The 23,194-nt window shown below is 49.6% G+C and overlaps 1 protein-coding gene across 1 annotated transcript in view; it reads left to right on the top strand.

The window, feature by feature from the left end:
* mast2 (microtubule associated serine/threonine kinase 2) overlaps positions 1-21,696 on the top strand; it is a 38,660-nt gene extending 16,964 nt beyond the window's left edge. The window contains exons 22-41 of the mRNA XM_055221580.1: positions 236-327; positions 1,506-1,603; positions 2,081-2,289; positions 2,724-2,862; positions 4,791-4,923; positions 5,280-5,445; positions 5,623-5,724; positions 6,484-6,606; positions 6,899-7,008; positions 7,241-7,425; positions 7,854-7,981; positions 8,068-8,238; positions 8,347-8,817; positions 9,628-9,854; positions 11,717-11,839; positions 13,463-13,599; positions 14,799-14,977; positions 15,360-15,643; positions 18,699-18,899; positions 19,590-21,696. Of these exons, the coding sequence (XP_055077555.1) occupies positions 236-327; positions 1,506-1,603; positions 2,081-2,289; positions 2,724-2,862; positions 4,791-4,923; positions 5,280-5,445; positions 5,623-5,724; positions 6,484-6,606; positions 6,899-7,008; positions 7,241-7,425; positions 7,854-7,981; positions 8,068-8,238; positions 8,347-8,817; positions 9,628-9,854; positions 11,717-11,839; positions 13,463-13,599; positions 14,799-14,977; positions 15,360-15,643; positions 18,699-18,899; positions 19,590-21,371 (5,060 nt within the window). The 3' untranslated portion in view covers positions 21,372-21,696. The remainder of the gene's footprint in view (positions 1-235; positions 328-1,505; positions 1,604-2,080; positions 2,290-2,723; positions 2,863-4,790; positions 4,924-5,279; positions 5,446-5,622; positions 5,725-6,483; positions 6,607-6,898; positions 7,009-7,240; positions 7,426-7,853; positions 7,982-8,067; positions 8,239-8,346; positions 8,818-9,627; positions 9,855-11,716; positions 11,840-13,462; positions 13,600-14,798; positions 14,978-15,359; positions 15,644-18,698; positions 18,900-19,589) is intronic.
* The last annotated feature ends 1,498 nt before the right edge of the window (positions 21,697-23,194 follow it).

The following is a 23,194-nucleotide window of genomic DNA, read 5'->3' as shown; positions in this document are numbered from 1 at the left end:
CTTTATTAAGTCGTTTTAGATGAATATTGTGATTTTGAAAGTGTAAATTAAAACATAATGATCCATAGAGATGAGAACCATAGAGACTCAACAGGACTGATTTAAACCTGAAACATGACGTGACCAGAACAGAACCTGCACAGAACAGAACCTGCACAGAACAGAACCTGCACAGAACAGAACCTGGAACATGTACAGTAAACAGATTTATTAGTCTCTGATGTGTTTGTTTCAGAGATCGCTCAGCTGAGCAGCTACGACAGCGAACTCCCCGAGACGCCCGAGACCGACGCCTCCACCCACGCCTCCACCCACGCCTCCACCGAGGTCAGACTCTTCACAAAGACACAGACGAGATGTTTCAGTTTTACTGTTTTAAAACATAAAAACACGAGTTTAAACAGTTAAGGCCAAAGTGACTGATCTCGTGCATCAGATCGTTCTAATGACTCACCATGATAACTTTATAAACACTTAAACAACAACTAGCATGTTAACAGTGCACTTCCTCAAATGAAGCGCTGTATAAATGCAGACAGGACACAGTGGACCACCAAGTTTACACTCGATTTAAAAATACACATAAATATATATATCTGTGACATGAATCAGACTAAACTTTTACATAGAACCAGTCGTCTCTGCTCAGGGAGGACACGTGTCCCAGAGACGAACGAGCAACACAAGAACAAAAGAAAAAGACCTGGAGAAGAAGCTGCTGAAGCTGTAAGAGTGTGTCATTATCCACAGTGAAACGAGGACTGAGGACATGGACTGAAAGGACACTCTGCAGGAAGAAGACATGACTCCAAAAGACACAGAAAAAAGGACACTCTGCAGGAAGAAGACATGACTCCAAAAGACACAGAAAAAACACAGAGGACAGTTTGTAACAGGGACAAAGAGCTTCATGTTTGGAGACATGTCCATAACAAAGGGGCTTAAGGATAACAAAGAGGTTTAATGATAACAAAGTCAATGTTCTGGAGTGTCCATCACAAAGTCCTGATCTCAGTCCTATTGAAAATCTATGAACAGACCTGAAAAGGCGTGTGCGAGTGAGACGGACACAAACTGGGCTCATTTACTCCAGTCCTGTCTGAACCAATGGGACAAAACTCCTGCAACTTTTGTGAGAAGCTTCTGGAAGGAAATCCAAAACATTTGACCCAAGTTACAGAGTTTAAAAGCGTCGAACAAATACTAATGTGAACTTGTGAACTTCTGACTCTAAAGAAAAATCCTTCTGTCGTTATTCTGACATTTAACAAATAAAAATAATTTAAATCCTAATGGACCTAAAACAGGAAAAGTTTGGTCTGATTCATGTCACAGAGAAAAAGAGTTTGAACAGAATCTGTGACAGAACACGATGACTCCATGAATGAACCGTGTGTAACGTGTGTGTAACATGTGTGTGTAACATGTGTGTGTAACATGTGTGTGTAACATGTGTGTGTAACATGTGTGTGTAACATGTGTGTGTCACATGTGTGTGTCCTCAGAGTTGTGTGTCGGCGTCTCCTGCTCCTCAGGCCAAAATGAAAACTCCTCAAGAAGACGACTTTGAGACCATCAAACTCATCTCCAACGGAGCCTACGGGTCAGTCCTGGTTTAGACCTGGTTTAGTCCTGGTTTAGTCCTGGTTTAGTCCTGGTTTAGTCCTGGTTTAGACCTGGTTTAGTCCTGGTTTAGTCCTGGTTTAGACCTGGTTTAGTCCTGGTTTAGTCCTGGTTTAGACCTGGTTTAGACCTGGTTTAGTCCTGGTTCCTCTCTTGTTTGGGACTCACTAAAACCTCGACAGTACTGGACCAGGTCTGGACCAGGTCTGGACCAGGTCTGGACCAGGTCTGGACCAGGTCTGGACCAGGTCTGGACCAGGTCTGGACCAGGTCTGGACTCTCTCTTTGTGTTTCCAGTTCATTTTTATTCATGACACTTTGACTAAATACAGAATTTATGGAGGTCCTGTGTTCTTCTCTTTTCTCACTCCCTCCTCTCGTTCCTTTCTCCTTCCTCTCTCATTCCTTTCTCCTTCCTTTCTCGTTCCTCTTTCATTCTTCTCTCGTTCTTCCTCAGAGCCGTGTACCTGGTTCGACACAAAGAGACTCGGCAGCGTTTTGCTCTGAAGAAGATCAACAAACAAAACCTTCTGTTGAGGAACCAGGTGCAGCAGGCGTTTGTGGAGCGGGACATCCTGACCTTCGCCCAGAACCCCTTTGTGGTCTCCATGTTCTGCTCCTTCCAGACCAAGAGGCACCTCTGCATGGTCCTGGAGTACGTGGAGGGTAAGTCTTTTTTCTTGGAGGTCGTAGTCTCCTCTTTTGGCTCTTTGTCCTTTTCCACTTTGTTAAAAATCTCTCTAAAGACTTTTGTTTTGGCTCATTTTCGCTCGTGGCTCTACTTTTGGGCGACGTGTTAAACGTGATCCGTCGTCGTGGAGACGAGAGCAGATCTGTCACAGACATAATAAACTACACTGCATCAGATAGATGGATAGTCTGTGGCCATTTTCTCTCAGGAGGTTCATTTTACGGACGTTATGGACGAGTTTATTAGAGCGAGGGACGGGCCAAAGTTACATCAGAGAAGATGCGGTCCTGACCGGTCCCCCGCCTGGTGGTTGGGGACCACTGTCCTAAAGGACCCTGGTCTAACCCTGGTCTAAACCTGGTCTAAACCTGGTCTAAACCTGGTCTAACCCTGGTCTTTCTTCCTGTAGGGGGCGACTGTGCGACGCTGTTGAAGAACATTGGAGCTCTCCCTGTGGAAATGTCTCGTCTTTATTTCGCAGAGACGGTTTTGGCGCTCGAGTATCTCCACAACTACGGCATCGTTCACCGTGACCTCAAACCCGACAAGTACGACACGCCAAACTCAAGGGCTGTGTCCGAATGTCTCCCCTCGAGCTAAAGGCTAACGTTAGCACCTTTACACCATAACGCTTCATGATCGCTCTGCTAACAGCTCGAGCTAAAGGCTAACGTTAGCACCTTTACACCATAACGCTTCATGATCGCTCTGCTAACAGCTCGAGCTAAAGGCTAACGTTAGCACCTTTACACCATAACGCTTCATGATCGCTCTGCTAACAGCTCGAGCTAAAGGCTAACGTTAGCACCTTTACACCATAACGCTTCATGATCGCTCTGCTAACAGCTCGAGCTAAAGGCTAACGTTAGCACCTTTACACCATAACGCTTCATGATCGCTCTGCTAACAGCTCGAGCTAAAGGCTAACGTTAGCACCTTTACACCATAACGCTTCATGATCGCTCTGCTAACAGCTCGAGCTAAAGGCTAACGTTAGCACCTTTACACCATCGCTTCTGTTTCGTTTCGTGTTGTGTCCAGTTAAAGACTCGTCTCTGTTGGTGCATTGTGGGAAATTTTGAGTGCAGTATTTTTTTCTTTTTCTGACACCACTGAAAATGTGTGAGCCTTAAATAGCGCCCCCTGCAGGGAGAGTGTGGACATTCAGACATAGCCCCTGTTACATCATCCCTGTGTCCTGTGTGAGCACCTCTGTGTCTCTGTGTCTCTGTGTCTCTGTTCACGTGTCTCTGTTCACGTGTCTCTGTTCACGTGTCTCTGTTCACGTGTCTCTGTTCACGTGTCTCTGTTCACGTGTCTCTGTTTGTGTCTCTGTTTGTGTCTCTGTTCACGTGTCTCTGTTTGTGTCTCTGTTCACGTGTCTCTGTTCACGTGTCTCTGTTCACGTGTCTCTGTTCACGTGTCTCTGTTTGTGTCTCTGTTCACGTGTCTCTGTTCACGTGTCTCTGTTCACGTGTCTCTGTTCACGTGTCTCTGTTTGTGTCTCTGTTTGTGTCTCTGTTCACGTGTCTCTGTTCACGTGTCTCTGTTTATGTGTCTCTGTTCACGCGTCTCTGTTTACGCGTCTCTGTTCACATGTCTCTGTTCACGTGTCTCTGTTCACGTGTCTCTGTTTACGTGTCTCTGTTCACGTGTCTCTGTTTGTGTCTCTGTTCACGTGTCTCTGTTCACGTGTCTCTGTTCTCGTGTCTCTGTTTACGTGTCTCTGTTCACGTGTCTCTGTTCACGTGTCTCTGTTCACGTGTCTCTGTTCACGTGTCTCTGTTCACGTGTCTCTGTTCACGCGTCTCTGTTCACGTGTCTCTGTTCACGTGTCTCTGTTCACGTGTCTCTGTTTGTGTCTCTGTTCACGTGTCTCTGTTCACGTGTCTCTGTTCACGTGTCTCTGTTCACGTGTCTCTGTTTGTGTCTCTGTTCACGTGTCTCTGTTCACGTGTCTCTGTTCACGTGTCTCTGTTCACGTGTCTCTGTTTGTGTCTCTGTTTGTGTCTCTGTTCACGTGTCTCTGTTCACGTGTCTCTGTTTATGTGTCTCTGTTCACGCGTCTCTGTTTACGCGTCTCTGTTCACATGTCTCTGTTCACGTGTCTCTGTTCACGTGTCTCTGTTTACGTGTCTCTGTTCACGTGTCTCTGTTTGTGTCTCTGTTCACGTGTCTCTGTTCACGTGTCTCTGTTCTCGTGTCTCTGTTTACGTGTCTCTGTTCTTGTGTCTCTGTTCACGTCTCTGTTTGTGTCTCTGTTCACGTGTCTCTGTTCACGTGTCTCTGTTTACGTGTCTCTGTTCACGTGTCTCTGTTTACGTGTCTCTGTTCTTGTGTCTCTGTTCACGTGTCTCTGTTCTTGTGTCTCTGTTCACGTGTCTCTGTTCACGTGTCTCTGTTCACGCGTCTGTTCACGTGTCTCTGTTCACGTGTCTCTGTTCACGTGTCTCTGTTCACGTGTCTCTGTTCACAGTCTGCTCATTACGTCTCTGGGACACATTAAACTCACCGACTTTGGACTGTCCAAGATCGGCCTGATGAGTTTGACCACAAACCTGTACGAAGGACACATCGAGAAGGACGCGCGCGAGTTTATCGACAAACAGGTGTGGAAAAGTACACCGATATATACACCAGTATATACTAAATATACACTATAAATATACACTAAAGTATACATGAAATATACACTAAAGTATGTAAAGTAAGTTTTAATCCCAGCTGCTTATTCTCCATGTGCCAAAGCAGTTTTGAAGGTTTCTCACCTGTCTCACCTGTCTCTGACGTGTCTCTCACCCGTCTCTGACGTGTCTCTGACGTGTCTCTCACCTGTCTGTCACCTGTCTCTCACCTGTCTCACCTGTCTCTGACGTGTCTCTCACTCGTCTCTCCCCTGTCTCTCCCCCGTCTCTCCCCTCTCTCCCCTGTCTCTCCCCCGTCTCCACTGTCTCTCCTGTGCCAGGTGTGTGGTACCCCTGAGTACATCGCCCCTGAGGTCATCTTACGTCAGGGTTATGGTAAACCTGTGGACTGGTGGGCCATGGGGGTCGTCCTGTACGAGTTTCTCGTCGGCTGCGCTCCGTTTTTTGGAGACACGCCGGAAGAGCTGTTTGGACAGGTCATCAGCGGTGAGTACGGCACCTGTCTCACCCGTCTAATCTGTCTCACCCGTCTCATCTGTCTCACCCATCTCACCTGTCTCACCCATCTCACCTGTCTCACCCATCTCACCCATCTCACCTGTCTCACCCATCTCACCTGTCTCACCCGCCTCACCCGTCTCACCTCTCGTCTCTATATTTCAGATGAGATCCTTTGGCCTGATGGAGATGAAGCTCTGCCTTTGGACGCCCAGGACCTGATCTCCAGCCTCCTGAGACAAGACCCACTGGAGAGACTGGGAACAGGTACTGACCCTGGACACGGGCGGGACACGGGCTGGACCCGGGCGGGACCCGGGCTGGACCCGGGCGGGACCCGGGCTGGACCCGGGCGGGACACGGGCTGGACCCGGGCTGGACCCGGGCGGGACACGGACGGGACACGGGCGGGACACGGGCGGGACCCGGGCGGGACACGGGCTGGACCCGGGCGGGACCCGGGCGGGAGACGGGCTGGACCCGGGCGGGACACGGGCGGGACACGGGCTGGACCCGGGCGGGACACGGGCTGGACCCGGGCGGGACACGGGCTGGACACGGGCTGGTCTGAAAAGCTTCAGTTTTGGTCTTAAATCTGACTCAAATATTGACCAAATGGTTTATGACCGAGTCTCCTCTGAACCTCTGTGTTCTCAGGTGGAGGAGGGTGGAGGTGTATAATGGTCCTGTGTTCTCAGGTGGAGGAGGGTGGAGGTGTATAATGCTCCTGTGTTCTCAGGAGGAGGAGGGTGGAGGTGTATAATGCTCCTCTGTTCTCAGGTGGAGGAGGGTGGAGGTGTATAATGCTCCTGTGTTCTCAGGTGGAGGAGGGTGGAGGTGTATAATGGTCCTCTGTTCTCAGGAGGAGGAGGGTGGAGGTGTATAATGGTCCTGTGTTCTCAGGAGGAGGAGGGTGGAGGTGTATAATGCTCCTGTGTTCTCAGGTGGAGGAGGGTGGAGGTGTATAATGCTCCTGTGTTCTCAGGTGGAGGAGGGTGGAGGTGTATAATGCTCCTGTGTTCTCAGGTGGAGCGGTGGAGGTGAAACATCACGTCTTCTTCTCAGACTTGGACTGGAACAGTTTATTACGACAAAAGGCCGAGTTTATCCCCCAACTGGAGTCAGAGGACGACACCAGCTACTTCGACAGTAAGTACTTTTACTATGAATACTACTGCTACTACTACTGCTACTACTGCTACTACTACTACTACTGCTACTACTACTGCTACTACTACTACTACTACTACTACTACTACTACGGGTGCTACTGTACTTCACACCTCAGACAGTTCTGCTCTATCAGACACAGACTGTTTATATAAATGAACATAGTGTTCAAACAGGAAGTGAGCCTGGTTCTGTCTCAGTTCTGGTTCTGTCTAAGTTCTGGTTCTGTCTCAGTTCTGTCTCAGTTCTAAAGGTTCTTTGTGTCCCTCAGCTCGGTCCGACCGGTACCAGCACCTGGACTCTGAGGAGGAGGACGACACCAACGATGAAGAGACGGTGGAGATAAGACAGTTCTCCTCCTGCTCCCCACGATTCAGCAAAGTACAACCAGAACTAGACCAGGACTAGACCAGGACTAGACCAGGACTAAACCAGGACTAGACCAGGACTAGACCAGGACTAGACCAGGACTAAACCAGGACTAGACCAGGACTAGACCAGGACTAGACCAGGACTAAACCAGGACTAGACCAGGACTAGACCAGGACTAGACCAGGACTAGACCAGGACTAGACCAGGACTAGACCAGGACTAACCCAGGTCTTTTCTCCAGGTGTACTCGAGTCTGGAGCGTCTGTCTCTGGTGGAGGACAAAAGGACTCCTCCTCTGTCCAAGCGCAGCCTCAGTGAGGAGACAACGAGAGACACCAGAGACATGAGAGACATGAGAGACACCAGAGACACTGTGAAAGGAGTGAAGACTCAAGACAGAGGATGGCTCCTGGGCTCTCCAGAGAAGTGAGTGAGGGAGGAGAGGGGAGGAGGAGGAGAGGGGGAGGAGGAGAGAGGGAGGAGGAGAGGGGAGGAGGAGGAGAGGGGGAGGAGGAGAGAGGGAGGAGGAGAGGGGAGGAGGAGGAGAGGGGGAGGAGGAGAGGGGGAGGAGGAGAGAGGGAGGAGGAGAGGGGGAGGAGAGGAGAGGGGGAGGAGAGGAGAGGAGGAGGGGAGAGGAGAGGAGGAGGAGAGAGGGAGGAGGAGGGGGGAAGGAGGACTCCTCAGGCTCCTGTGTGTGTCTCCTGACACACCGTTTCATTTTGTCTTGTGTCTGTACCTCCTTATTCACCTCCTCGTCTCCTCACATGTCTCCTAATCCCTCGTATCCTCAAATACCTCCTCATCTCCTCACATGTCTCCTAACTCCTTGTCTCCTCGTCTCCTCCTCTCCTCAGCCTGAGGAAGCGTCTCTCGGTCTCGGACTCGTCTCACACAGAGAGCGACTCGTCGCCTCCTCTGACCGTGCGCCGCCGCTGCACCTCGGCCATCGAGGCTCCACCACGATTCCACATCAGTGATGAGGGTGAGTCCACCGGGACCGGGACCGAGACCGAGACCGGGACCAGGACCAGGACCAGGTCATATTTGAATCCTTCTTTGTCCTTTCAGGAGTCGTCTGTAAAAGTCCCAGTTTTCTGAAGAGCCTGAAGTCTGAGGATCTTCCGGGCTCCATCCCAGAGACGCCCGGACCAGACCGTCCCGGATCCACCCCGGAGCGTCCCGTGGAGAGAGAGCTCAGTCTGGACGAGTCCCCGATCCTTCGCCGCTGCGGCGGCTCAGGTCAGAGCAGCAGGACTCACATCGAAAAATTCAAAATGTCATAACCTTTTCCTGCAGAGGGCGCTCTACATCCTAATGATGTTCTACTCTTCATTTCTCTGTTCACAGCGAGCGGCTCTCCCTCTGCCCCTGACCCCGCCCCTGACCCCGCCCCTGACCAGCCCGACTCCGCCCACAAACCTGAGTCTGACCTGGGGCCCAAACCGTCTCCTGACAGTTCTGCTAAACCTGAAATCAGAGCGAACGCTCAGATCGACCAGAAAACACCCAGCTCCTCCCCCAAACCCTCTGACTCCACCCCCAAGCCCCCTCACTCCACCCCCAAACCCCCTGACTCCGCCCCTAAAGCCCCTAAGTCCACCCCCAAACCCCCTGACTTTACCTTTAAATCCCCTGACTCCACCCCCAACCCCCCTGACTCCGCCCCCAGAGCCATCAGCGACCTGGCGGCGCGTCGGGCTCGTCACAGACTTCTGTCGGGAGACGCCGAGAAGCCGCAGACTCAGGCCACGCCCAGAGCATTCAACAAGGTCATAAAGTCCGCCTCCTCCTCCGCCCTCTCGCTCATGATCCCCTCAGGTAAAGTCCTGCAGCCACGATACTAAAATATCAAAGGAAGAGACTCGATACTCGATACTCGATACTCGATACCGATTCAGATCCCACGATGATAAAACCTGTTTCTTTAGACACTGAAGTCGCACATTAAATGTTGAACTTTGTGTTTCACGTGTGTCTTAAATCTGAGTAATCCTCAATGGAGCGAGGAGGTCCAGAGGAGGTCCAGAGGAGGTCCAGAGGAGGATCAGGACAGGTCCAGAGGAGGATAAGAGGAGGTCCAGAGGAGGATCAGGACAGGTCCAGAGGTGGATCAGGACAGGTCCAGAGGAGGTCCAGAGGAGGATCAGGACAGGTCCAGAGGAGGTCCAGAGGAGGATAAGAGGAGGTCCAGAGGAGGTCCAGAGGAGGATAAGGACAGGTCCAGAGGAGGATCAGGACAGGTCCAGAGGAGGATCAGGACAGGTCCAGAGGAGGACCAGGACAGGTCCAGAGGAGGTCCAGAGGAGGATCAGGACAGGTCCAGAGGAGGTCCAGAGGAGGATCAGGACAGGTCCAGAGGAGGATCAGGACAGGTCCAGAGGAGGATCAAGACAGGCCCAGAGGAGGTCCAGAGGAGGATCAGGACAGGTCCAGAGGAGGTCCAGAGGAGGATCAGGACAGGTCCAGAGGAGGATCAGGACAGGTCCAGAGGAGGATCAAGACAGGCCCAGAGGAGGTCCAGAGGAGGATCAGGACAGGTCCAGAGGAGGATAAGAGGAGGTCCAGAGGAGGATCAGGACAGGTCCAGAGGAGGTCCAGAGGAGGAGCTGACCCTGTTTTTTCCCACAGAGCACCATGGAGTGTCCCCATTGGCCAGCCCAATGTCCCCTCACTCGCTCTCGTCCAATCCGTCGTCTCGGGACTCGTCGCCGAGTCGTGACCTGTCGCCGGCGGTGACCGGCGCCAGACCGGCCATCACCATCCAGCGCTCGGGCAAAAAGTACGGCTTCACCCTGAGGGCCATCCGAGTCTACATGGGAGACACCCACGTGTACGCCGTGCACCACATGGTCTGGGTGAGTCCAGGGAAAGGCCCGGTTTAGACCCTCTTTAGTCCTGGTTTAGACCCTCTTTAGTCCTGGTTTAGACCCTCTTTAGTCCTGGTTTAGACCCTCTTTAGTCCTGGTTTAGACCCTCTTTAGTCCTGGTTTAGACCCTCTTTAGACCTGGTTTAGACCCTCTTTAGTCCTGGTTTAGACCCTCTTTAGTCCCGGTTTAGACCCTCTTTAGTCCCGGTTTAGACCCTCTTTAGTCCTGGTTTAGACCCTCTTTAGTCCCGGTTTAGACCCTCTTTAGACCTGGTTTAGACCCTCTTTAGTCCTGGTTTAGACCCTCTTTAGTCCTGGTTTAGACCCTCTTTAGTCCTGGTTTAGACCCTCTTTAGACCTGGTTTAGACCCTCTTTAGTCCCGGTTTAGACCCTCTTTAGTCCCGGTTTAGACCCTCTTTAGTCCTGGTTTAGACCCTCTTTAGTCCTGGTTTAGACCCTCTTTAGACCTGGTTTAGTCCTGGTTTAGTCCTGGTTTAGACCCTCTGTAGTCCTGGTTTAGACCCTCTTTAGACCTGGTTTAGACCCTCTTTAGTCCCGGTTTAGACCCTCTTTAGTCCCGGTTTAGACCCTCTTTAGACCTGGTTTAGACCCTCTTTAGTCCCGGTTCAGACCCTCTTTAGTCCTGGTTTAGACCTGGTTTAGTCCTGGTTTAGACCTGGTTTAGTCCTGGTTTAGACCCTCTTTAGTCCTGGTTTAGACCTGGTTTAGTCCTGGTTTAGACCCTCTTTAGTCCTGGTTTAGACCCTCTTTAGTCCTGGTTTAGACCTGGTTTAGTCCTGGTTTAGTCCTGGTTTAGACCCTCTTTAGACCTGGTTTAGTCCTGGTTTAGTCCTGGTTTAGACCCTCTTTAGTCCTGGTTTAGTCCTGGTTTAGACCCTCTTTAGTCCTGGTTTAGACCTGGTTTAGTCCTGGTTTAGACCCTCTTTAGTCCTGGTTTAGACCCTCTTTAGTCCTGGTTTAGACCTGGTTTAGTCCTGGTTTAGTCCTGGTTTAGACCCTCTTTAGACCTGGTTTAGTCCTGGTTTAGTCCTGGTTTAGACCCTCTTTAGTCCTGGTTTAGACCTGGTTTAGTCCTGGTTTAGACCCTCTTTAGTCCTGGTTTAGACCCTCTTTAGTCCTGGTTTAGACCTGGTTTAGTCCTGGTTTAGTCCTGGTTTAGACCCTCTTTAGACCTGGTTTAGTCCTGGTTTAGTCCTGGTTTAGACCCTCTTTAGTCCTGGTTTAGTCCTGGTTTAGACCCTCTTTAGTCCTGGTTTAGTCCCTCTTTAGTCCTGGTTTAGACCCTCTTTAGACCTGGTTTAGTCCTGGTTTAGTCCTGGTTTAGACCCTCTGTAGTCCTGGTTTAGTCCCGGTTTAGACCCTCTTTAGTCCTGGTTTAGACCCTCTTTAGACCTGGTTTAGTCCTGGTTTAGTCCTGGTTTAGTCCTGGTTTAGACCCTCTTTAGTCCTGGTTTAGTCCCGGTTTAGACCCTCTTTAGACCTGGTTTAGTCCTGGTTTAGTCCTGGTTTAGACCCTCTGTAGTCCTGGTTTAGACCCTCTTTAGTCCCGGTTTAGACCCTCTTTAGTCCTGGTTTAGACCTGGTTTAGTCCTGGTTTAGACCTGGTTTAGTCCTGGTTTAGACCCTCTTTAGTCCTGGTTTAGACCTGGTTTAGTCCTGGTTTAGACCCTCTTTAGTCCTGGTTTAGACCCTCTTTAGTCCTGGTTTAGACCTGGTTTAGACCCTCTTTAGTCCTGGTTTAGTCCTGGTTTAGACCCTCTTTAGTCCTGGTTTAGTCCTGGTTTAGACCCTCTGTAGTCCTGGTTTAGTTCTCGGTCTCTCTCTGCAGCATGTGGAGGAGGGAGGTCCTGCTCAGGAGGCGGGGCTTAGAGGTGGTGACCTCATCACTCACGTGAACGGAGAGGCCGTGCACGGACTCGTGCACACGGAGGTGGTGCAGCTGATCCTCAAGGTACAGAGGATAACTCCTCCTCTATGCTCCTCCTCTACATCTCTGCTCCTCCTCTACACCTCCTCTCCCCCTCTTTGAGTCCTCCTCTACACCTCCTCTTTGACTCCTTCTCTCCTCCTCTTTGACTCCTTCTCTCCTCCTCTTTGACTCTACCTCTCCTCCTCTTTGACTCCTCCTCTCTGACTCCTCCTCTACACCTCCTCTCCTCCTCTTTGACTCTATGGCCGTGTCCCAATTCGCCCACCTGGCCTTAGATTCACCCTTTGAAGTGTGCATTGAAGGGCAGATCGGACGTAACTGAAGCTGCGTCCGTGCACACTTCACACACTTCTATATCCCATCATGCACCGAGACTACACAAAAAAGAGAAGGAAATGGAGTCCGTTGCGCAATACACGTTCAAATGTTCTACTGGTTTATCTCATCAGTGCGACATGAAACTGTTAAATCTGAATAAAGATCTGTACAGTGTGTTTGATTAAAAAGGAGGAGAGTTACATGGAATAAAGGAATGTGCAGGTATTCACAATAAGAGACATTATTATCACGAGAAAATATTACTGCAATAAGAAAAATGTAAGAATGTTCGTTTCTATTGCGTCAAAGACCAAGAGAAACATAAAGTCAGAAGAGTTTAATGATCCACACAGGTAATGTGAACAATGAAGCAACGGACTCTGAGGAAAGGACAGAACAGACAGAACAGACAGAACAGACAGAACAGACAGAACAGACAGAACAGAGTCCTGAGACGGGCACTAAATCTTCTTGAGTTCCGGTACATTCCATAGGTCTGCGCCCCCTGGTGGACACGTGTCATTTACCTTCGTGTTATTAAATCAAGACACTAGTTTGATGTAGCTGCACTGATAGAAAATACCTCACAATAATAAGATGAAAAGAACTGGCACGACAGAAGGGAAACAGCGCCCTCTACTGTTATTAAAGTGGTGCAGCCACTGGACAAAATACCGAATCATTAAACTGAAATATCCCACTATATGTACAACTAATCAGTGTCTCTGGTTTATAGACTATGAATGTGAAAATGATCCTGTTTCCTCTGTCTCTGTTATTACGTTTTCACAAGGTTTATTTTGTTTAAGTTATGAAGTAGCAACAAATGAGAAAAAAATCACCTCGAACGTTATATTTGTCTATTGATATTCAATCTAAACAGAAAGAAACGGCTGTGACGACGACATCTTGACTTTTCTTCTATTAAATAATAAATCATTAAAAATATCGTACATAATGTGCGTATCGTACGCTCAAAGACAGAGGTGGAAGTGCGGTCCGTGGTGTGGACCTGTCCCACTTCAGTGAGACACGACACTGAGGACAGACCGGATCCTTCAAACTGCACTGAGGAGAACTGAGAAGGAAACCTTCAAAAGGAGCATATGGAGAATTGAGACACGGCCTACCTCTCCTCTTTGACTCCTCCTCTTTGACTCCTCCTCTTTGACTCCTCCTCTTTGACTCCTCCTCTTTGACTCCTCCTCTCCTCCGCTTTGTCTCCTCCTCTTTAACTCCTCCTCTCTGACTCCTCCTCTCTGACTCCTCCTCTTTGTCTCCTCCTCTCTGACTCCTCCTCCTCTCCTCCTCTTCTCCTCGTCTCAGAGTGGTTCTAAAGTTTCCATCTCGGCGACGCCGTTTGAAAACACGTCGATCCGAGTTGGTCCAGCACGAAAAACCAGCCACAAACCCAAAATGGCACGACGCAACAAGAAGAGCAGGAGCAAGGAAGGAGGAGACAGGTAAACAACCGGAACGACAGGTAAACAACCGGAACGACAGGTAAACAACCGGAACGACAGGTAAACGACAGGTAAACAACCGGAACGACAGGTAAACAAACGGAACGACAGGTAAACAACCGGAACGACAGGTAAACAACCGGAACGACAGGTAAACAACAGGTAAACGACCGGAACGACAGGTAAACAACCAGAACGACAGGTAAACAACCGGAACGACAGGTAAACAACCGGAACGACAGGTGAACGACAGGTAAACAACCAGAACGACAGGTAAACAACCGGAACGACAGGTGAACGACAGGTAAACAACCGGAACGACAGGTAAACAACCGGAACGACAGGTAAACAACCGGAACGACAGGTAAACAAACGGAACGACAGGTAAACAACCGGAACGACAGGTAAACAACAGGTAAACGACCGGAACGACAGGTAAACAACCGGAACGACAGGTAAACAACCGGAACGACAGGTAAACAACCGGAACGACAGGTGAACGACAGGTAAACAACCAGAACGACAGGTAAACGACAGGTAAACAACCGGAACGACAGGTAAACAACCGGAACGACAGGTAAACGACAGGTAAACGACAGGTAAACAACCGGAACGACAGGTAAACGACAGGTAAACAACCGGAACGACAGGTAAACAACCGGAACGACAGATAAACAACCGGAACGACAGGTAAACAACCGGAACGACGGGTAAACGACAGGTAAACAACCGGAACGACAGGTAAACGACAGGTAAATACGCAGGGTCAAAATAGTGGACCTGGAGTTAACACACAAACCCTGTCCTTCTCAGACTGAAAACATTCTGTTTAGTAGTCCTGGTCTAGTCCTGGTCTAGTCCTGGTCTAGTCCTGGTCTAGTCCTGGTCTAGTCCTGGTTCAGTCCTGGTCTAGTCCTGGTCTAGTCCTGGTCTAGTCCTGGTCTAGTCCTGGTCTAGTCCTGGTCTAGTCCTGGTCTAGTCCTGGTCTAGTCCTGGTTCAGTCCTGGTTCAGTCCTGGTTCAGTCCTGGTCTAGTCCTGGTCTAGTCCTGGTCTAGTCCTGGTCTAGTCCTGGTCTAGTTCTGGTCTAGTCCTGGTCTAGTCCTGGTCTAGTCCTGGTCTAGTCCTGGTCTAGTCCTGGTCTAGTCCTGGTCTAGTCCTGGTTTAGTCCTGGTTGAGTTCTGGTTTGTCTTTTTCACAGTAAGAAGAAGTCGTCTCTGCTGCGGCGCATCACAAAGCAGGCGTCGTTACTCCACACGAGCCGCAGCCTCTCGTCTCTGAACCGCTCGCTGTCGTCAGGAGAGAGCGGCCCCGCCTCCCCCACCCACCAGTCCCCACCCACCCAGGCCCACAGGTCCACACCCGACTCCACCCACTCAGGTCAGTCCTGGTTCAGTCCCGGTTCAGTCCCGGTTCAGTCCACGTCACTCTTTGTGGAACGTAAAGAGGGACGTGGAGGTGTGTCCTGGTGGAGGTGTGTCCTGGTGGAGGTGTGTCCTGGTGGAGGTGTGTCCTGGTGGAGGTGTGTCCTGGTGGAGGTGTGTCCTGGTGGAGGTGTGTCCTGGTGGAGGAGTGTCCTGGTGGAGGAGTGTCCTGGTGGAGGAGTGTCCTGGTGGAGGAGTGTCCTGGTGGAGGAGTGATGTCATCTTTCTTTCCTTGTGCTGTTTTTTCAAACCTGTTAAAAATAAAGAGTTTGAGTCGCTGATGTGAAGCAGGTGACGTCTTTGTGTCGCCGTAGTGACCAACCCTCCTCTCTCCTCAGGTGGCTCCCCTCAGAGCTCCTCCCCCTCCTCGACGGTGCCTAACTCTCCAGCCCCGGGTCACGCCCCGGGTCACGCCCCGGGTCACGCCCCGGGTCACGCCCCGGGTCACATCAGGCCCAGTTCTCTGGTGGGTTTGGGCCATAAGCTGCAGCGTCAGTATCGCTCGCCCCGGAGGACGTCTGCTGGAAACATCCCTTTGTCTCCGCTCGCCCGCACGCCGTCCCCGCCCCCTTCGACCGGGACGCCGCCGCGCTCGCCCTCGCCTCTGCCGCCCAGTGCAGCTGTGAGTCCTGCCTCTCTCTCTCCATTCTGACCTGTTTATTTCTCTGGACCCAGTTCCCTCAGTCCACTTATAGACTTTAGGTTTAAGTGGACATAGCTAACGCGCTAACAAGCTAACGCGCTAACAAGCTAACGCTCTAACAAGCTAACGCGCTAAGGCAAGGCAAGTTTATATGTACAACACAATTCGTACACAAGGTAATTAAAAGTGTTTTACAGAATAAGAAAGACATTATAATCACACAAATCTAAACAAAACAGAAGAGGCAGAATAAAAACCTTTCAGTCGTCTGCAGCTAAACAGAACCATTTTGATCCTGGATTTAAACATTGTCAAAGTCGAGGCCTGTCTCACATCTTCAGGAAGAATGTTCCAGGTTTTACCTGCATAAAACTGAAACACTGATTCCTCATGTTTAGTCCTGACTCTGGTCCAGCAGGAGGCCGGTCCCTGAAGTCCTCAGAGTGTGAGATGGTTCATGTGGCACTAACATGTCAGAGATGAACTTTGGACCGAGGCCTTGGAGAGACTTATACACAAAGAGCTGATTTAAAGTCTCTGAGCCACAGGAGCCACAGACCTGAGCCACAGGAGCCACAGGACACATGTGTGAAGTACTTCCTGGTTCTAGTCCTGACCCGAGCAGCAGTGTTCTGGATGTTCTGGATGTTCTGGATGTTCTGGATGTTCTGGATGTTCTGTTCTGTGGCTCGTTTGTAGAGTCCAGTGAGCAGGACGTTACAGTCGTCTAATCTACTGGACACAATGTAGGTTGTGAACCTATCAATAAGTCTCTGAGTCTGGGTTTGACAGTTTACCTTTGATTGTTGATGTTTTTAGATGTAAAAAGCTGCAGATGTTACTGATTTGATGTGTCTGTTAAAGTTCAAGTCTGAGTCCATTTTTACCTCTAGATTTCTGTCCTGAGTTGAAGGTTTTAGAGAGAGAGACTGGAGGTGACACTGACACTTTCTGTTTCTGTGACTTGAGTCTTGTCTTATCTGGACAAAGTTGTTTTTCCTCCACACACTGATCTGTTGATGCAGTGAATCCACTGGTCCATATTCACCTGCTGCAGTGAGACATAGATCTGACTCGTCTGCAGAGTTGTGTGTGACACATTATTGTTGTGTATTAACTGTCCTAACAGCAGCATGTAGAGACTGAACAACAGGGGCCCCAGGACTGACCCCTGGGGCACCCCACAGGTCAGGGACATTTTATCTGAGACACATTTTCCAATTTCAACAAAGTACTCCGTTTTCTAAATAGGACTTGAACCAGTTTAGTGCAGTACCACAGATGCCCTCCCAGTCCTCTAGTCTCTGTAAGAGGATCCCATGATCCACAGAGTCAAACACTCAGATCTAACAGGATCAACACTGAGACTGTGCATCAGTGTCAGGAGGACGTCATGTGTCCTTGATCAGAGCATCTCAGTCTGTGGGTCTAAAACCTGAAACTTGTTCATTTGGAGAAAGTTAATAAACTGTTGGTAAAATACTTTTTCAAGGACTTTGCCTAAAAACGGCAGATTTGAGATCGGTTGGTAATTGTTCAATATTGTGGCATTAAGACTGTTCTTCTTTAGGAGAGACTTGATCACCGCAGTTTTCAAAGCTCTTGGGAATGTTCCAGATTGAAGTGACATATTAAGTATGTGAGTGAGTGGTGACAGCAAACTGAGCACAGACTTTAGAAATTTACTGGGTAACACATCGAGGCAGCATGTAGATGAACTCAGACTGATGACCATCTCTGGGACAGTTTTGTCAGTTACAGGTGCAGAGTGAGTCCGCTCTAAGTGTCTCGGTGGTGCTGGGTTGTTATTTGTGTTGTGGAATTTATGGCATTTTTAATGCCCTGAACCTTGTCATTAAAGATACTTCAAACTCATTGCACTTAGATGTGGAAATTAGTTCTAACAGCAGCTGAGCTGGAGGGTTTGTTAATCTGTTTACTGTTGCAACAGGACACAAGAGTTATTACTACAACTTCTAATAATGTCAGAAAAATCCCTCTCCCTTGTTCTACATAAACTGTGGTTGTACATGTGCATCTTTTCTCTGTAAATCTCATAATGAACCTGGAGCTTTGACTTGCTCCATTCCCGCTCGGCCCTCCTCCCTTTTCTGTGCCCTGTGTCATCATTCCTCCATGGAGCTTTCTGCTCATCTTTAACCATTTTAACCTTCATCGGGGCAATGGTGTCCAGAACATTCAAAACACTCAGAGTCACAGAGTTCAACAAATCATCAACATTAGAACATGAGGCATTTTCAAAGTGAATCATTTCCATGAACAGTGCACCTGTCTTATCATTTATGTGTCTCCTCTGAACAACTGCAGGACCAGCCGCTGGTTTGGGAATAACAGACAGGTCAAAAAAGACACAGAAATGATCAGACAGAGCAACATCCACCACACTGACATTTGAAATATTTACTCCTTTTGTGATGAGCAGGTCCAGAGTGTGTCTATGTTGTGGGTGGGCTAACAAGCTAACGCGCTAACAAGCTAACGCGCTAGCCCGCATGCTCCAAACAAAGTGATCATGGCTCTATTGAGTCTGGCACTGATTATCTTCCTGTGTCCTCTCTGTCCTCTCTGTGTCTCCTCTGTCCTCTCTCTCTGTGTCCTCTGTCCTCTGTCCTCTCTCTGTCCCCTCTGTCCTCTCTCTGTCCCTGTGTCCGTCTCATTCTGGTCTTAAATGTTCGTATTAACCCTCTACATGATCCTGGGGTTTTTATTTCTCTATTGTGTCTGTAAATCCAGATCTGAACATTAATAACAGACAAATCAGGTCCTTCTGTCCCCGAGGTCGCTCCTGTTAGCGTTAGCATTTGCGTTAGCAACGGGTGGGAAGGGGCGTTACCTTCAACAGCCTCTCTCCTGATTGGCTCTTTGGTTTCAGATTTCCAGATTTGGTCCTGGTTACAGATTCGCCTCGATGAGCTTCACGTGGAGCCAAACGCTGTGACGTCACAGTCGCGTCTTTATCCCGTCCTCCCCTCCGTCTGTCTGTCTGTCTTCATCCCTCTCTCTTCTTCCTCAGGCCCCAGTGCCGTCTCACCCCTCGCTGCCTGTCGCCCGGCAGGTTTCCCGCTCTAAAAGTGGGGACTCCCCTCGCTCGCCTCTGCTGAAGAGAGTGCAGTCTGCAGAGAAGCTGTGTGTGAGCGCCCCCTGTGGTTCAAGCCCTGGTACTGCAGCCGGAGCCAGAGGGAAAACCAGTGTGGACCTGACTCACAGTCTACAGGTGAACCAGGACTAAACCGGGACTAAAACAGGACTAAAACAGGGACTAAAACAGGGACTAAAACAGGACTAAAACAGGACTAAAACGGGACTAAAACGGGACTAAAACGGGACTAAAACAGGACTAAAACGGGACTAAAACGGGACTAAAACAGGACTAAAACAGGGACTAAAACAGGGACTAAAACAAGGACTAAAACGGGACTAAAACGGGACTAAAACGGGACTAAAACAGGACTAAAACAGGACTAAAACAGGACTAAAACAGGGACTAAAACAGGGACTAAAACAGGACTAAAACAGGGACTAAAACAGGACTAAAATAGGACTAAAACAGGGACTAAAACAGGGACTAAAACAGGACTAAAACAAGGACTAAAACGGGACTAAAACGGGACTAAAACGGGACTAAAACAGGACTAAAACGGGACTAAAACGGGACTAAAACGGGACTAAAACAGGACTAAAACGGGACTAAAACAGGACTAAAACGGGACTAAAACGGGACTAAAACGGGACTAAAACGGGACTAAAACGGGACTAAACCGGGACTAAAACAGGGACTAAAACAGGACTAAAACGGGACTAACCCGGGACTAACCCGGGGCTAAAACAGGACTAAACCAGGACTAAAACAGGACTAAACCAAGACTAAACTGGGACTAACCCCGGTCTCTTGTTTCTTGTTCAGGACCCAGTTCTGGACCCAGTTCTGGACCCAGTTCCGGACCCTGCTCCACCTTTGGTCCGAGCGTCTCAGTCCAAACTAAAGGACAAACTGTCGACGATTCGCCAGGACCGAGCCGAACGCCGCGAGTCTCTACAGAAACAAGACGCCATCCACGAGGTGGACTCCTCTGAGGACGAAGACCCAGACTTTTGTAGACCCAGGACTGGACCCGGACCAGGGGCCGGACCAGGGGCCATCAGGATCGGACCGGGCGGGACTCTGCCCTCTCTGTGTCTGTCCCCCTCCCCACAGCTCGCCACATTCAGCCACGCCCCCCCTCAGCTGACCACTCCCCCAGACCTGACCACTCCCCCAAGGCTGACCACTCCCCCAGGGCTGACCACTCCCCCAGGGCTGACCACTCCCCCAGGGCTGACCACTCTGCCGCCGCTGCTGGAGTCCCAGGGGGCGGAGTTCTGCTCTAGACTTGGGAGCACCTTCAAAATGGATGATCGAGATGTGTTTGTGAAACCGAAACCACCGCAGAGAAGCCCAGAGACGACTGAGGCCAGTGGGGCGGGGCAGGAGGAGGCGGAGCAGGAGGAGGCGGAGCAGGAGGAGGCGGGGCAGGAGGGGGCGGAGCAGGAGGAGGCGGGGCAGGAGGAGGAGGAGCAGAAATCGAGTGAGAAGAAGACTTTTACCAAACCGCTGCCACCAAAGAACAGACCCGTGCCAGCCACACAAACCCAGTCCAGACTAAGACCAGGACCAGAGACAGGACCAGGACCAGAGACAGGACCAGAGACAGGACCAGAGACAGGACCAGAGACAGGACCAGAGACAGAGACAGGACCAGAGACAGGACCAGAGACAGGACCAGAGACAGGACCAGGACCAGAGACAGGACCAGAGACAGGACCAGAGACAGGACCAGAGACAGGACCAGAGACAGGACCAGGACCAGAGACAGGACCAGAGACAGGACCAGGACCAGAGACAGGACCAGAGACAGGACCAGGACCAGAGACAGGACCAGAGACAGGACCAGAGACAGGACCAGGACCAGAGACAGGACCTGGCTCTTTCTTCAAACCTCTGGTCTCTTCTTCCACACAGACTCCAGCTGGTGCTTGTGTTTCAGACAGAACCTCTGGAGTTAAAGCCTCAGCCGAGGTAAACAATCAAAATGGCACCTTTTTAGAAACAGGAACCAGCTCTAGACCCAGACCGGACCCCAGACCGGACCCCAGACCGGACCCCAGACCGGACCCCAGACCGGACCTCAGCTCTAGACCCAGACCGGACCTGAGACCAAGTCTTGAACCAAGACTTTCTGCTGGTTTGACCTCATCTAACGTTCTAAAAACAGGAACCACATTTTCAGAATCAGCTGAAAAACCCGGTTCAGAGTCTGGACCTGGTTCTGATTCTGGACCTGGTTCTGGTCCAGGTTCTGGGGTTGGTTCTGGTCCAGGTCCAGTCTTGTCTCAAAGTTTATCCAAAAGGAAAAAGGACGCAGACAATCGCAGACTCTCAGCTCAGGTCTCCAGAGAAGAATCAGATTCAAACAGAAGTTCAGTAAAAAGTGTTTTAGGTCCAGTTAAACTTCAGACCCACAGCACCTGTCAGACCCACAGCACCTGTCAGACCCCGACAGGTGTAAAGGCCGGACCACGAGGAGCGCCCTCTGGAGGAACACAAAAACCCTCCACAACTGGACTCATGGGAAGAGCCGGAACATCGGTGGAATCTGGACCGGAACAAACTGGAACTGAACCAAAATCAAGCACGAAAAAGACGTAAACAAAGGAACCGCAAACATCTGAAACAGAGGAACCGCAAACCTCTGAAACAGAGGAACCGCAAACCTCTGAAACAGAGGAACCGCAAACCTCTGAAACAGAGGAACCGCAAACATCTGAAACAAAGGAACCGCAAACATCTGAAACAGAGGAACCGCAAACATCTGAAACAAAGGAACCACAAACATCTGAAACAAAGGAACCACAAACATCTGAAACAAAACCACCGTCTCTGTCAGGACCACAGACTGTACATCTACATGGACAAAGCTAACGTGCTAATGTGCTAACTGCTGCGCTCCAAACAAGTGAGCATGTGTCCTCTCTCTGTCTCCTCTGTCCTCTCTCTGTCCCTGTGTCTCATTCTGGTCTTAAATGTTCGTATTAACCCTCTACATGATCCTGGGGTTTTTATTTCACTATTGTGTCTGTAAATCCAGATCTGAACATTAATAACAGACAAATCAGGTCCTTCTGTCCTCGAGGTCGCTCCTGATAGCGTTAGCATTAGCGTTAGCAACAGGTTTGATTGACAGTGTTGCTAAGTGTTCAACAAGCGGGTCAAAGGTTAAAGCGGAGGCTCTGATTGGCTGAGTGTCACATGTTTCTCCAGCGTCACTTTTCCTGTAAACTCATGTTTTTTTTCGTTTTCTTTTGCTCAGAATGTTCCAAAACGAGCTTTATCTGTTTACATGTTCGTGTGAAATGGGAGGCGGAGTTTGAGAGACAAATGTCACGTTAAAACGCTTCAAATCCGACACAAAGCTGCGGACCGGAATGTCAAGAAAATCATTTACGAAAAACTGGATTTATTTTTTTTTCCTTTTGAGCCAAATTCTGTGGGATGTTTGAAACGCCTGGGGTTTAACGTCTTGTTTTTAACGTGTCGCTCGTGAGTTTAATGTTTTATGTTTGTTTCATTAAATAAAATGATGTCGTGTTTGTGTCTGAACAGAACCTTGGTGTTTCAGACCCGTTTGGGGCTTTGTTTACGTTGTGGTTGTTTACATTATGGTTGCTAGGTAACAGTCATAGTAACGTCAGGTGAGTCGCGTCTGTGTCCAACCAGGAAGTAACGATTTAAACAAAACTAGAAAAAAATGCAAACAGAACGAGTAGAAAAGATGAAATGATGTAACTGTTTAAACGAATCTCCCACGAAATCAGAAAATCCTCCATCATCCATGTTTGAGTAATCTAGAGATCTCTCTTGGGCCCTATTCAAACCCTCCTTACAGGTAGCAGTACGAGGCTCCGCCCACAAGCCTACATCACCCATGTACAAGGCTCCGCCCACAAGCCTACATCACCCATGTACGAGGCTCCGCCCACAAGCCTACATCACCCATGTACGAGGCTCCGCCCACAAGCCTACATCACCCATGTACGAGGCTCCGCCCACAAGCCTACATCACCCACGCTCCACAGGACAGTCCTCCATAAACACAAAAACATGACAAACTCTACACTATGACGTCACAATCCTGGTGTGATGTTTCAGTTTCATTAGTGCTCTGAAGGGGGAGGGGCTTAGCACAGAGAGCGAAGGGGGGGGGGGTGGATCCAGCGTTTTCAAAAGGATAAAAGTAAAGGTCTTTGTTCCGTTAATGCCACACTGCGGTAAATCCCTCGTCTTTCAGTTTTTTGGTTTGAGTCGATTCTTTTTCTGTAAAATTTGATTTTGAACAATTTTAAAATTTGTTTTTCAGTGAAAAATTAGAAAGTTTCAATAAAAGATTTTTATGGAAAAACTGAGGCTTTTGTTTTTTCAACTTCAGACACAATCTCCTCCTCCTGCTCCTTCTTCTGCTCCTCCTGCTCCTC

Source organism: Periophthalmus magnuspinnatus, chromosome 4, assembly GCF_009829125.3.
Source record: "Periophthalmus magnuspinnatus isolate fPerMag1 chromosome 4, fPerMag1.2.pri, whole genome shotgun sequence".
Lineage (NCBI taxonomy): Eukaryota > Metazoa > Chordata > Actinopteri > Gobiiformes > Gobiidae > Periophthalmus > Periophthalmus magnuspinnatus.
The sequence above is the reverse complement of the archived record's forward strand: the minus strand, read 5'-3'. Positions and strand labels throughout refer to the sequence as shown.